At 39.8% G+C, this 15829-nt stretch overlaps 1 protein-coding gene and 2 pseudogenes across 1 annotated transcript; 1 reads left to right on the top strand and 2 right to left on the bottom strand.

Moving 5' to 3' along the window:
• Positions 1–1735: 1735 nt before the first annotated feature.
• LOC140381720 (UDP-glucuronosyltransferase 2C1 pseudogene) lies at positions 1736–3881 on the bottom strand (annotated as a pseudogene).
• A 55-nt stretch (positions 3882–3936) lies between these two features.
• Positions 3937–10042, bottom strand: chrna5 (cholinergic receptor, nicotinic, alpha 5). Its single transcript, XM_072465849.1, has 8 exons — positions 9802–10042; positions 9332–9483; positions 8165–8316; positions 8003–8047; positions 7409–7518; positions 6300–6477; positions 5066–5752; positions 3937–4118 (listed from the first exon to the last, which is right to left on the bottom strand). Exons 2-8 carry the CDS (start codon positions 9438–9440, stop codon positions 3960–3962), a joined length of 1440 nt encoding a protein of 479 aa, XP_072321950.1. The 5' UTR covers positions 9441–9483; positions 9802–10042; the 3' UTR covers positions 3937–3959.
• Positions 10043–11626: 1584 nt separating this feature from the next.
• LOC140381721 (UDP-glucuronosyltransferase 2C1 pseudogene) lies at positions 11627–14444 on the top strand (annotated as a pseudogene).
• Positions 14445–15829: the final 1385 nt, after the last annotated feature.

Genomic DNA, 15829 nt, shown 5'->3' on the forward strand with positions numbered 1-15829 from the left:
CTACATGTGTGTTTTTTTATTAGCGCCATGGATCGCAACGCATCTCTTGTCTCCATAGATTTCCGTCTCTTCTGAGCCAGCTCGAACTGTATTTCTCTGTTTTAATTTTGTCCTGTACACTGAGGGAACTATATTATAATAAAACCAATGCTCTTAGACACAGGGAAACGTGCTGCTCTCCTGGGGATGAGCCGACGAGGCTGCAGGTGAGCAGTAGGTGCATCCTATGATTGACATGTGAATGAACTACTCGGCGGTCCACGCCACGAGGAAATGAGACTCAGATTTGGCGCAAAAAACCCTCCATTATTCCTTTAAAATAATTTTGTTTCAATTGTCTTTAGAAGCGTACCCTTTTGGGGTCACAGTGTTCCGCATAATAGCAGTGATCTTGCTTCTGGGTGTATTCCTTTATGCAAAGTGGAGAATAGGTACAGTATAATGCAATATAATACAGTAATCTTGAACAATTATTATATACTAAACTAAGTACACTGTTAACGGTCAATCGGAATATAATAGACATCAACAACAACAACAACAACCAACAACATCAACAACATCAACAACAACATCAACAACATCAACAACAACAACAGAAACTCACGGAAAGAGAAGAAAGAGAAGAACAAGCTTCTGATGCAGGAGGTTTGAGAATCACAAACAATGAGGAAAAAGATATACTTGTAAACGATATCATTTGTCTAAACCAGTTTTGCTTTCTAGATGATTTCTCTGTTGATGACGAAAATGCTGGGTAAAAAAAGACACAAAATATAATATCCTTTCCTTATTTTCTTAAATCTAACAATATTCTTGAATTTCTCAGATATCAAAATGCTCCGAGTGGACATGACCTCTACAGTTACGTTTTAGAACTTGAGCCTACGTACGATGAAGTCTTGCCCTCTGAAGGTAGGACTGTTATCAACTTTAAACAGATTTGAAGTTCTCTGTTCTCTGTTTGTACTAATGTGTTGTACATATAGTATGTAGACAATCTCTTATTTCCCGTCAACAGGAAAACCCCGGCTGCTTATAGTTGTTCTAATCTAACTAAACTAAACTAACTGAAGATCAAAATACCGTTCTTCTCAACCACAGGTTCTTCGAATGGAAACCCCAGTGAACCACAATACGCCGTGAGCGCGAAGAAAAAGCAAGAACCATAAAGTGTAAAGAAGAGAAATGTGCTTAAATGCTGTTGTTTTATTACAGACTTAGTAAGATTGCGTTTTATTACATAGTTTCTGGTATAATAAAAAATATATATCTTTATTGCCTTTTTTCTAAGGTTTTAGCATTAACATCATACATTCCAACATTGTGCTTTTCAGGCTTTCTTTTTTAAATGATTAAATTGCTTGAAGTAGGACTACATGTGTTTCATTAATTTGGGTGTGGTTTAGCAGAGATTTAAGTAGGTTACAGCAAGCCTTATATATATATATATATATATAAATAAAAATAAACTTTGAATTAATAAACCAATTAATTAAACAAATACATTTCAATCAAAAGGTAACCATGGTTATAAATAGACGAGGCTGCTGGATATTCACCACTAAACTATTGGTCTGGATCAGAAATGTAAAACTTTTTGTTGAGATTGATACGTTTTTTTAACTACAATTTCACTTTTCACTACAATTAATACACTAAAACATAATAATCTTAGGAATAAACAGTAAAATTTAGTCTTCCCATTGGATAGAATTTGGAAAGTCTTTTTTTGGATTGTGACAAAATCTCTGTAAACATGTAGTTTCTTGCCCATACTCAGGTGATTTTTCTTATTGCACAAGCATGTTTTATAATATTGTGGCAATCTAAAGACTACTGCTAGGGAGAGCAAAGAACATGTACGGTTAATCATTACAAACTCTATTGAGGTTTTAATTTCACCTGCTTTTTCTCTGCACGGGCACATTTATAAAATAATACGGGAAGAGATAAAATAGCCAGAATTGCTGACAAAACAAAAATAACCACATCTGCAGAGTAATATGAACACCATGGCATTCTGTAGGACTCAGATCTCAAATGAGCTGCTCCTTTGTGTCTCATGACAAACTCTATCCAGAAGATGGCGCTGTTCAGTGGCTGTATGGGCTGGTCTCTGTGCAGTCTGGACAGCCTCTGCATATTCTCCCTGTAGGATTGGTCAGACAAGACTTCCTGGACATCACTGAGGAAGCTGTCTTTATTCACTGCAGACAGAGTAAGTATTTTAGCCCCTCCCCTCGCTTTGAGGCGCAGTAAGTTGTCATATTGGTCAAAGAACACGGGCACACCCACTACAGGGACTCCGTGGTAAATAGCTTCTTGAAGTCCATTGGTTCCCCCGTGAGCCACAAACAGTCTGGTTTTGGAGTGTCCGAGGAGGTCGTTCTGAGGCATCCAGTCCACAAGTAACGTGTTGTTTCCCAAAGAGGCCGGTCTGTGACCTTTGTGTTTCCAGATGACTTTCTGTGGCAATTTAGCAAAAGCCGCTGCAAAGTCTTCTGTCAGGTCCTGAGGAAGTTCATTCACAAACGTCCCCATAGACATGAGGATAACTCCATGTTCTCCAGAGCTCTGAGCAAAGTCCTCTAGGTGCGGAGGCAGAGGTTTAGCAGGTTTACACTGGAACCCTCCCATATAGACCACATTAGGCATTGTAGGACGTGGAAACTCAAACACAAAGTCCACTCTCATTAACCAGATGTCTGCCCCCTGTAATAAGTGTCTGTATCTAACTTTAGGCCCAAAGAACTCTGTGCACACGGCTTGATATTGTGGGTCGATTAAGAACGTGTCTTGCACTTGCCATAGTATATAAAACAAGACATTTTTCAGCCGCTCTGCAAAATTCATGTTGTCAGTCAATCCTGAACCAGTCATGGGAATATAAGACAAAGGTGACGGTGCAGAGGCCAAATGCCCCTCTCCACTTGTTACCCAGCGTACATTATAGACCAGGGGTAATTTAAGATAGTGGGCGAGCATGATTCCAGCCCCCCACGCCGGGTCAGTGAGCACCAGGTCGTATCTACTCTCATTCAGACGCTTCATCAGATCTTTATCCGTGAACATGCTTTTTGCCATTTTGCAGATGAGCCCGTGGATGTCGTACATTGCCGTAAACATCTCCAGTTGTAGACTCGCAAAGGTCACAAAAGAGCCCCCCCCTCTCTCTAAAGCAATGACTTTTTCCAGTATTGGATTGATAAACTTGTGATTGAAGAACTCTTCGACATGAACCGTGACTGTGGCGAAATACGGAGAGTCGTCCGGGATGTACCAGCTTTGTGCGGTCCGTACGACTGTGACTGTGTGTCCGTGAGAGTGAAGAGCTCTGATCATGATGTCCATGTTGATCCAATGACTCCCCTCCAGAGGAACGATGAGAACGTTGCCGCAGTCATACGTGCCCCACAACAAAGACGCACACATTAAAAACAGTACATTTTCTTTAGAATTCCACAGCACGCGCCCCATCTTTTACCTAAAACGACGACACATCACATGAATACGTTATATACTGCGCAAATTATGAACATTTACTGAGCACTAACCTTCTTACATTGAAGTAGAAGCAGGCGTTCATCTGTAACTGGTGAGAAAAGAGCACTTCACAGTTGCATATAATACCGGAATGTTGTGTAAGAAGATAAGGTTCTTAAGTCGTCTTTCTTATCCGGGAACAAGAACACTTTGTTAAAAATGTCAGGCCAGACCCAAGTAGGTTGGACGGATAAAATCTATACAGTTACAGCATGTAGAGTGTAAAATCTCAGCATTGAATCGCACACATAATCCAGATATTTTATTGTAATATATAATATGTTTCTCCGTTTATAAGACAGTGTAGACTTAACTCCCCTAAACAGGCCACAACTTCTGCATCCTCAATCGGCCTCCTCCACAATCAGGAATGTGCTTTGTATGTTCTATATGAGGTCCGTGTTGTTTTGTTCTTAGAGAGTACTTCCACTGTAATCTGGAACGACAATGCTGGCCCATTTGTAGATGACGGGGATGAAGAGCAGGGCCGACCCGAGCACGGACACCAAGAGGAAGGCCCAGAGAAACATTCGGTCCAACACTTGGGCAACGTACTTCCAGTCCTGTACCACCTGCGAAGAAAAATGCCTCTTTAAATACAGAAACACGCTCGTGACGTTCAGAACATATCGCCCTGTCTGGAGTTTGATCGAGGTCCAAAGCAGTCAACGACAATGCACTAATCCGTCACATGAGAGATTTTCTAGTAAATTGTTTCTACGATTAGATCAAATTCCGGGTTTTAACCTTAAAATGTTTTGACTGTGCCAGCTTATAATTGGCCGCACGCCAGCCAAGTTTAATCAGTGACAATTTCCTTATCCAGTGTAAACAGAAAAACAGTACAAACGGGGACTGGTGCTGGCCAATTGTGTGTGTGTGTGTGTGTATTTCAGATGACTGCATTCTTTTGTCGAGACGAGAGGCATATTTTGATGTAGTATAGTGAGATATTAGACTAATAATTACTCTAATGAAATAAGAGGTTCAACGTATGGGAAATTATAAGATAAGAAATGTATTGACTAGAATAAAACTATTACAAATGACCTAAAAGAGAGACAGAAACATCTATTGTAATCTCCCAAAACAAGGGTGTAAAGAAGGCTTGTCCAAAATATCAAATAGTACAAACAATGTACTAATTAAAGTAAGTTTTGGTACTGGAAAATATAAATTTTGAGTCCTTAATGACACAAAATAAAATACAATATATATATTTTTTTATTATCGCTGTTGTGTTAAAGTGCCGTTGAGTATTGAGCCTATTCTGTAGTATAAAAATTAAGTTGTAGTATAATGACAACACCAGTGTAAAGTGATATTTATTTCCTTTTGTAATATCCCTGTAATCCTTTTCTAATTATGTTTTATGCAAGACTTGAACATCAACCAAGGCATTAGCACATTCCTAGTGCATTATTGAAATAGCTGAACATCGTTATCAAGATAATGCAAATAAATATTCAGATCTTAATTTCAATATCACCAACCACTAGTTATACATATGTACAATTACCTCTCTGACTTCATTCTCCTTCACTACGTGCATGGATATGTAGCGAATGGACTCGAGCGCCGCTTGTAGGTTGTGTTTTTTGTCGAGGAGCGGCGTGAGCTCCGGCGATAACCCCTGCAGCCCTAGAGTCCCAATAGTCCCGGCTACTCCGCTGGTGGCGTAGCGGTCCACGTGGCTGCGCATGCACAACACTTTAGGCAGTCGATGCAGGAATATCTTTCTGACCCACGGCGCCATGCCATGATGCGTGGACGAGGAGCGATGGTGTATGTTTATGGCGAATACGGTGATGACGATCGAAAGCGTGACGAAAATCATGGTGAACACCAAGTACTCCCCGATGAGCGGGATGGCCTTGGACGAGGAGGGTATGATCTCTTCGATGACCAGGAGGAAGACGGTGAGGGAGACCAGGACCGAAGTGCAGAGCGAGATCTTCTCACCGCCGTTGGAGGGCAGGTAGAAGACAAGGATGGTGAGGAAAGACAGTCCGATGCAAGGGATGATGAGGAACAGGGTGTAGAAAAGAGGCAGCCGACGGATGATGAAGAAGTAGGTGATGGTGGGGTAGGAAAGGCTGCCGTCTCTGCGTAGACCACGACTGCCGGTGGCTTTGACAATCTCCCATTCACCGTTGTCAAAATAGTCCTGCTTGTCCACATGGAAGTCCTCCAAAATTATGTCAACCTGTAGGACAAAAAGACAAAAAAGAAAATTGCGGAGTGAAGAGGTTTTCCCACTAATCCAAGTACCATATTTTCCGCACTATCAGGCACATATAAAAGCCTTTCATTTTCTCAAAAAATTACAATGCACCGTATACCGTATTTTTTATACTTTTTTCATAGTTTTGGCCGGGGTGAGACTTATATTTCTACTTATATACTTATATTTATCCTCCCGAGCGACTTATATGTGATATTATTTGTTATTTTCACACCTGCAACCGTATTTCATACTAAGTGCATCTTATATGTTTTTTTCTTCTCTATTATCCATTTTTTGGTTGGTGCGACTTATAGTCTGGAAAATACGGTATATGGATTAATTCTGGTTGTGCTTACTGCCCTCGAAGTGATTTTGTGCGGTGCACTTTTTTTCCCCGCTTAATGCGCATTATTTAAGAAAAATTATAAAAAATAGACAATTCATTAACAGTGCGCCTTATAGTGAGGAAAATACGGTAGCTTCTTTAATTCCGAAATACAATAATACACTGCAGATAGATACTGACTTGTAAGCCATCATAAGTCCACGAGCCAAACTTCATCGAACAATTCTGGAGGTCGAAGGGGAAGAACGTGACGTCGATAGTGCAGGCAGACTTGTAATTAGCTGGAGGCGTCCACGTTATGGTCCCGTCATATTTCACGACAGCTTTGGTTACAGTGACTTCAAAGCGCCCATCTGAACTGTAGGTTTGAAATATGAGACAAATTATGCTTTCGAGTGGCTAATGTATGCTCAACAGACCCAGCACTGTTCCTTACAGCGGCAATGCAGACGGAACAATATGAACCAATTACTTGTAATGTACATTTAGTAAAGAAATTAAACTAAGCAACGACCACCATAACAATTGACTGAATTTTGTATTAAAGCTTATGAAGGGGAACATTATCTAAATTATGTATTAACAATTTGGGCAGCCACTCTACGAATTACATTGAAAATAAATGTGAAAGAGACGGTACTTTTGTTTTGACAGACGAAGAATGGGAAAATGTATGCACATCTCAATGGAGGACCACAAAGTCACACGTTTGGAAGGAATTCTAAAGGAAAAATGTATCTAGTTTCTTTATAACACCATTTCAAAGTGCTCACTATTCACAAGGACCTGCTGGAGAAACGGTGACTGTCAAGCGGCTCATTATTACAGTGTGTTTTGGGACTGCCCTGTTATTCACAAATACTGGACTGAGATCAACGAGACACTGACTTTAAAACAATGTACCTCGCTCGGATGTAGCGCGGATTAATAGATACTTGTGGAATGCACTTTTGCCTGCTGCGAAAAAGGCAAAATTAAGAAAATGGACGACGGGGACAGAGCCGACTATGAAGGACTGGACTGAGATAACGTTGGACAGTCACAAAATGGAAAAACTGACTTTTACACTGAACTTGAACGTGGACAAATTTAACGGACACTGTTACAGATGGGACTTGAGGGACTAAAACTATTGTGTTTTCTGATGCTCTAGTTTTTTTCATTTGGCCTTCTACTCTTTATTTGTTCTATGTGTGCTCAATGTGTTCTATTTGTGTTTGAATACAAAATATGTTTAAAAAAAGGGATTGTAGGTGGTAAGTATCTGCAATAAGATGCGACAAACATACTTATCATACAGGACAACGTCTGGGAGCCATATTCTGTCAGAGGGAACTCGGATGGTTGTGATTCCTAAATAGTCTTCTGGATTCCACCTCAGTTTCATATCCGTCCATTCCTTCGGGAGAAACAAAATAGGAGGACACACAAATGAATGAAGGAACACGGATGTACAGAGTGAAGAGGACGGACAATTTAAACACAAAAAGCATCCTATTGTTTTCATCCAGCAAGTGACATCCGTATCTGATGCCCCGCGATGTAAAATGTCAATCAAAATCAATCAATGTGAAAGCTGGTAACTGACCCGAATGGCAAAGCATGGTCTGTGGGCGTCTTTTATGAAATGGATGACACTCAAGAGCCAGGATGATGAATAAGGGCGACAGGGAGACATACGGGAGATGGGGACTGGCGGCAGGTGCGTGGGCACAGGGCCCAATGTACCTAGATGAGACCTGTCAGTGAGATGCCCCCAGAAGAGATGAAAATTGTTCCAACAAGTTCTGTAAATTGCCAGAACTGAGATGGTCTGATTTGCCATGTTCTTTTCTCAAGATATGATCAAAACAGTGTATGAAAAGCTGTAGAAGTGAACATACCTGTTTCATCCACACATTGGTTGTCATAAGCTGGTTTTTCTCATCCTAAAGCCAAAAGTATATACAAGTAAAATAATGATAACAATAATTGTGATTTATTACTATTTCATTTTTCTATTTGTATAGTATAATTATAACTTTAATAAAAATGATGATTTTTACCACATCAACCAGCTGAGAGATGGCCAGTCCAAACTTCACACTAATCGTCTGGTTGAGGTACTCAATGGGACGGACCCATTTCTGGTAGTTTCCAAAAAGATATTTAAAAAGCTTGTCTTCTGCTTTTGCATAAGAAGAGAGGTTTGGAACCCCTGAAAAGATTAAAGGACAATTTCATCACAGGATATGACATTCAGGTTCTGATTTTAGACATATGAGACATAGGGAACAGGCAGTGGTTTTCAAAAAGATCACTGCAGTGATTTGTCAAACACGTTACAAAACATTGTCATTTACATTATGTTATTAATGCTCAAAGCTATTAAATATATAAATTATACATTCAAATGTGCTCTCCATTGAATAGAACATTATGAAGTGATTTTGATCTTGGAATTGGCCAATCCTAAATGTGTTGAAGACAGTTGTCCATATGAGTGTTATAACTCTGCAAAGCAGATATAAACTGAGCTGAAAGAGAACATAAAATATTGATCCTTTTTTTATATTGTAATAAAATCCTTTTTCCCTCACTGTAAATCGTTCGCCGTAACGGTAATAAATTGAATTTATGGATAAAGATTGTGGCTGAAGCCCAGCTACAGGGGTTTTACAAATGCATGCTGTCACCACTATGTGGATCAATACAGACAAAGGCTCTAACACCATCAGTCAGTGACCAGCTAATCAGCAAATTCATCATCTCTATTGCCTTCAAAGTAATATTTCAAGAAATAGAAAACTGAATAACAGAAAAAGACAAAACACATAAGTAGCCTGGGATTGAAACTAAAAGATGATTAACATAATACAGCCAAATAATGGTAGAAATAAACATAATACACAGTGATTTCAGTAGTTTCTTTGTGATTGGAATGCATTTGTTTCCTGTTGTGTGAAGCACTTTGAATTGCCTTGTGTCTGAAATGTGCTCTACAAATAAACTTACCTTGCCAATTAACTGAATAGTACATTGACTACCATTGATCAGTTTGTTTATTTACTGTTAGCAGACTGCGAGTGACTGATTTGCACATTGACAGCAGAACTTGTTTAAATGTCTCTGCCGTGAGCCTACTATTGCATTTTAGTCCTCCTACAGAACATCCCCTGACTCTTAAATGATATGCACATTACCCTTCAATGATTTGACGAGCGTAAACTTACGCAGTGAGTGGCACAGGTGGTTACAGGAGAACAGGAGCAGCAGGTGTAGCAGCAGCAGCAGCAGCAGCCATGTGCCGGAGGTGTCTGCTCCTCCAGCTCTCAGCATCATATCAACGAAAGCACCAGTTTCCTGCGGCACAACCTTTATTGTCCTACAAAAGAAAACAAACACACTTTATTGAGTCGTGCAGTGTCTGTGGTGGAAAATCTGATTTACCACACACAGGGAGAGCTAAAGCATCTCACATAAAGACTAAATGGCTCTATGTAAAATGCAGAGGGAGGTGTCTGAATGAAACACCTCCCCGCTCAGCCTCATGCACAATATCAGATGAAAATAGAGCGTTTGAAATGAATCCAATCAACTGAGGAACGAGGAATACCCTTCTTTCACCTTGCAAACAGAACCAGCCCAACATCTGCGCACATCACAGCAGCCTGAACAAATGGTGTGTGTGTTCATACTGTACCTTCCCCGAAGCTGTCATCAGGGGGATACCTCCACGACAGTAGCGAGGCTGCTGCGGCGCTCCTCTATTCCTCCATGCAGTCGCCTTTCGCCACCTTGTGATGCTGATGCTTCACCCAGAGCCTTCTTCAATTGTAAATCCCTGGCAAGCATCATCTTTGTCTGCCCCTCCTCCTCCTCCTCCTCCTCCACCTCCTCCTCCTCCTCTTCTGATAGGAGCACACCCCCTCCTCCACAGCATCCCTGATCATCTCCCAGCCTAATAAAAAATAAAAAATAAATAAAAGGCTGTGTGGGTTTGTGTACTTATCCATTTATTCCATATATGGTTTTTCTGGGTCGCTTGTAACAGCTTTTGTTTTAAAAGTTGGACAATGACGTGCCCAGCTTAAAATAAGATTCACGGCCAAGGTGGTGACTGACTATAGAATTGTGTTTGTTATTTGTGTCACATTTACCTGTAGCCTGGTTACTGTGTTGTTGGAAATGGGGACACATTTGGCGAAACCTAGAGTGATGCGCGCGTTTCCATGTATGGCAAAACAAACTGAACACATTGATTAACAAATTGAAAACTAGGCAACTCTTAGATCTTTCTGTTCATTTTAGTGTTCATCTCAGTCACATTTATGATGGTGTCAGACTTGAGACTTGCGCCCTGGTCTGTTCAGGTTACGGGGAAGAGGCGCATCGGCTTCACACCGCGCGCACCAATCACAACCATCCAGAGGCGAAGGGTCGGAGCCAGAGGACGCGTTTCTGTTTCGGTGCTAAATGAAGGAACAAATCAAATCGCTTCCATATTCAGGGGGGTAATTGTTCTACCTTTGACCCTGTTGAACCGCAGTGACGTTAGCTTCACGTTGGACGTTAGACATTCGCCTCCGTAACTACAGCGGTGGCTTCCTATGAGTGTGCCCCGCCTGCAGTCGCTCGGTGCGGGGAGCTGCGCTCTCAAGTTCCGCATGCATGGATCTATTATTAGGGACCATCTCTAAATTACTGTTGCAGGTGCATGCGTTTGTTTAAAAAAATATGTTATCTTGAAAAATATCAAGCTTATTTATATGTATATAAAATAAAAAAAAGATTAAGCATGATTAATCCTAGTTGCCATAGTCCTTTTGGGGTCAAAATGTAACTCTTTTTAGGTTATTTATGGATATGTATCTTAAAAAATCGAAGAGAAGTCAGGTAGCCTAGAAAGTCAAATCCAAGTTATTATAGCAGATTTAGTCCCCAGGTATCACCTTTTACTTTTTCATTTGAACCCTTTATAGGTTGTTTATGAATCTTATCTTCAAAAATCATGGGTCAGGTAGCCTAGAAAGTCTTGGATTTGACTTTCTAGGTCACCCGATTAAGAAGTTATTTAAAAAGTCCTCTATATATGAAGAACAATAATCCCTAAAATCTATTCAGGGTTAAATTTAAAAACAAAAGATTTGCATGACACCTGAGACTAAAACTACTATAATAATTGAGATTTGACTTTCTAGGTCACCTGACTGAAGCTACCTTCATTTTTGAAGATTATTAATTAAAATTATATAAGGGGTTGAAGAAAGAGAAACCAAAATGACTACGCTTTACACTTAATAATGTTAAGCTTTTTTTATGAATAAATAACATATTCTTAAACAAACGCTTGCCTCTGCGATCGTAACTTAGAGACGGTCTCTAACTGGTGTACCAAGCGGCACTGGAGAGCGCAGCTCCCCGCACCGTGCGACCGCAGGCGGGGCACACTCAGGAAGACGCCACTGTAGTTACGGAGGCGAATGTCCAACGTCCAACGTGAGACTAACTTTACCGCAGTGAACTAGAAGAGTTCGGAAATACGACTGAGGAACGTACAGCATTCAGACCCATTGTTTGGAGTGTGCTTTTGTGCCTCTGTCACGCACTTGGACCGCTTTCCTTCTGCTCTGACGAAACAACTGTAAGTAAACATACTTTTATTTTTTTTTACAACGTGCAAGGCATGTTGAGGCCGGACGGAGCAGATGGTCTCCGCCCGGGAAGTGTGCGCGGTACAGGCAGGGTCTGGGAATTTAGGCGAAATGTTCCCGTTTTGAAGGTGAAATGTTTTGATTTGTGCCGCAAGGAAGCAAGAGTGCTACTCAATATACTCAAGTAAGAGTAAAGTTACTTCAAAATAACATTACTCGAGTTTAAGTGCAGCGTAGTGGTCCAAGAACATTATTTGAGAAAACTATTTCTCAAATAAAAGTAACTGTCTTGACGTAACAACTGATTTATATAATTTGAAGTTATTTTGAATGAATTAAAATAAGCACAAAATATGTTCAATCGTTCGAATAATTTCATATTGTCCACACAAAGCTTTTGTCACTTGTAGATTAACTCACAGTGGGAAGAGAAACCAATACTTTTACTCAAGTTACTTGAAAAAGAAGAAGGGAAAAAAAAAAAAAAAAACTCACTCAAATAGAAGTAAAAGTATAATGTTACTCCAAGAAATACAATACCCATCTCTGTTCATAGGTTAAACTACCAAGGGGGAAGTTGTTCTCAATAATAATGCAGACTATATTCATGGATTTCAGAGAGATGAAAATCCAGCATCTCACTTGTCAATTTAAAAAAACTAAATATTACATATTTTGTTGGCAAACGTCCCTAAAGTATCACCTAAAATAGGAAGCTGAAACCCATAAATGTGTCTACTCAAAAGGCTTATTTGTGGGTTTCCTCTTCCTGTTTATAAGTGAAGTTTTGAGGATATTTTCCCATAAAAAATATAAAAATAGTAATAGTAGTCCTAGATTTGCATTATTCTGAAACCCATATATTTCCTAGTCTTATGTTGTGTTTATGTAACTCCCATTTCTGCTATAACTTAAACATTTACATAGAAAATATACACTACACCATTAAATGTGTTCGCAGAGCTCTAAATCATATCATCTATGAGCCTATAGAGAATACACTAAATATTAACACAATTACAGGGATTATATATGATAAATCAACACATTATTTATTCTGTTTGATTTGCAGATGAGGTCGTCTTATTTTTGCAGTGCCACGCTGCTCTTTCTTCTCTCCAGACTCGGAGGTTGTGATGGAGGTAATATCTTGGTATTTCCAGTCGAGGGAAGTCATTGGATAAACATGGAGATCATAATAAAGGCACTGCACTCTAGAGGCCACAATGTCACTATTATACGCTCCAGTCAAAGTTGGTACGTCAAAGAGAGCTCGCCTTATTACAAAACTATTACAGTTCCAGTGGAAGGAGGAATCAATACCAAAGAGTTCATTACGAATCTCATTAAAGATATTATGAATTATGAACGAGGTGCTCTTCCGTTGATGAGTTTTCTTCACTCAACAATAGGAATGTTCAGCACATTCACTGAATTCCACAAAAATGTGTGTGAATTTGTGTCAACAATCCTTGATAATGAAGAGCTCATTCACACCATGACGGCCACCAAGTTTGACCTCATGTTGACGGACCCTTGCTGGGGAGGGGGTGTCATTTTAGCCAAATATCTGAATCTTCCATTGGTCTACAACGTTCGCTGGCTTATTACAGGAGATGCACATTTAGCTTTGGCTCCTTCTCCCATCTCTTATATTCCCATCACAGGAACTGGGCATTCTGACAAGATGAGCTTTTTGCAGAGAGTCAAAAACATGATTTTACATGTTATCACACAAACACAGTACTCTCTTGTTGTAATGCAAACATACCAGCCACTGTGTGAAAAATATTTCGGGCCAAGCATCAACTTTAACAATCTAGTTCTTGATGCAGACATCTGGTTAATGAGAGTGGACTTTGTGTTTGAGTTTCCACGTCCTACAATGCCTAATGTGGTCTATATGGGAGGGTTCCAGTGTAAACCTGCTAAACCTCTGCCTCCGCACCTAGAGGACTTTGTTCAGAGCTCTGGAGAACATGGAGTTATCCTCATGTCTATGGGGACGTTTGTGAATGAACTTCCTCAGGACCTGACAGAAGACTTTGCAGCGGCTTTTGCTAAATTGCCACAGAAAGTCATCTGGAAACACAAAGGCCACAGACCGGCCTCTTTGGGAAACAACACGTTACTTGTGGACTGGATGCCTCAGAACGACCTCCTCGGACACCCCAAAACCAGACTGTTTGTGGCTCACGGGGGAACCAATGGACTTCAAGAAGCTATTTACCACGGAGTCCCTGTAGTGGGTGTGCCCGTGTTCTTTGACCAATATGACAACTTACTGCGCCTCAAAGCGAGGGGAGGGGCTAAAATACTTACTCTGTCTGCAGTGAATAAAGACAGCTTCCTCAGTGATGTCCAGGAAGTCTTGTCTGACCAATCCTACAGGGAGAATATGCAGAGGCTGTCCAGACTGCACAGAGACCAGCCCATACAGCCACTGAACAGCGCCATCTTCTGGATAGAGTTTGTCATGAGACACAAAGGAGCAGCTCATTTGAGATCTGAGTCCTACAGAATGCCATGGTGTTCATATTACTCTGCAGATGTGGCTTGTTTCCTAGCAGCAATATTGGCACTTGTTCTTTCCACCACCGTCATGTTGATTAGATGTTTATTTTATGCACTGTACAACAACAAAACCAAACAAGATTAATTAGTAAATATCAAATTCACCCGTATCAGCACTATTTTAGTAATTACTAAATTATTTTTTAAGTTGGAAAATGTATTCTTTTGGACTCATTTGGATTATATTTGTATACTTTCATTTTTATTTGGAGAATAAATTGTATTTTTGTTTGAATCCGTTAATTCTATTTTTTAATCAAATTTATTTGAAAAAAATGTTTTTATGAGTATTCTTCTGTTCCTAATCGATCAAACCTGTGTTGCAACACTGGAATTTCTTCATTGTGGAACAAATAAAGGTTATCTTATCTATTTGAGGTTTTTAATTTTGTGGGTCAGTCTGTATTGTTCATATTATTACAGTGTATTTATACAGCGCTTTTCCACCTTCAAGGCACTCAAACGCTTTACTGGGCAGTTTGTGTGTCTTGCCTAAGGACACACACTACGATATTTCCTCTAGCGCCCCACTGTGGCACCTGGTTTTCCAGCAGTGTCTCATCCAAGTACTAACGAGGCCCTGACTTGCTTCGTTACCGTGAGCTGACGAGATCAGACTCTTGGAAGATGATATACAAATATTGTAATGAACAGAAATCATATTTCAACATATTTCATGGTTTATACTCCAAAATCACTGAGAGTCTTTATTACATGTTCTTACCATCAAGGCTGAATTTGCCAAATTCCTTTTTTTTCTAATTCCTTCATTTCCGTTACAAACTGAGTACACCATTTTTTTAAAAATTTGAATTACACCCAAAATTGTGTTAGTTTGCTGCCCATTATAGCCAGAAACTGAAACATGTCATTACCATCACGTAAAACAGTACTCATGACAAAACATTAGCAGCTTAATGCAAGAGTCCAAAAGAACCTTTTAAAAAGCGCACACACATTTAAAGGTGCACCATTTAACCTTTCTGTTGAAGGGCTTTTCTCATGGATATTTCATTGCTTTTCCTGGAACTTTGAAATTTGGCCTTGGCCTCCATGGAGATAAGATGAGTCAAAGAACCTTTTTTTGTCCTGCAATGGGAAATTTGAATGATGCAACGCAAAGTACAAGAACAGTAGAAACCAAAACAAAAATGCAGTGAAAAAATATAATGTATATCTAACTGTTTAACTAAAATATTAAAATGTACTTTGAATCAAATTAAGATACAGACTGGGATATGAATAATGAAATAGATAGGTTTCATGTGTAGTTGGGTGCAAAAGCTGAGGTGGTACTGAGTCTGACATAATATCTGACCTTCATGTTGTATTTAGAAATGAATGAAGGGTCAAAATACACATAGTAGATAATGTATTACAAGTACTGTAGGAGTATGACTTTTACACACACATATAAGGTTTCGCCTTTGTGCTCTTTGCCCTTTCTTATCAACTGCACCAACATCAAAATCCAGTTGGAAGTTAGAAGACAATGTTTGTTGC

This window comes from Eucyclogobius newberryi, unplaced genomic scaffold (genome assembly GCF_026437365.1).
Source record: "Eucyclogobius newberryi isolate DKJ021-1_F unplaced genomic scaffold, fEucNew1.0.hap1 SCAF_5, whole genome shotgun sequence".
Lineage (NCBI taxonomy): Eukaryota > Metazoa > Chordata > Actinopteri > Gobiiformes > Gobiidae > Eucyclogobius > Eucyclogobius newberryi.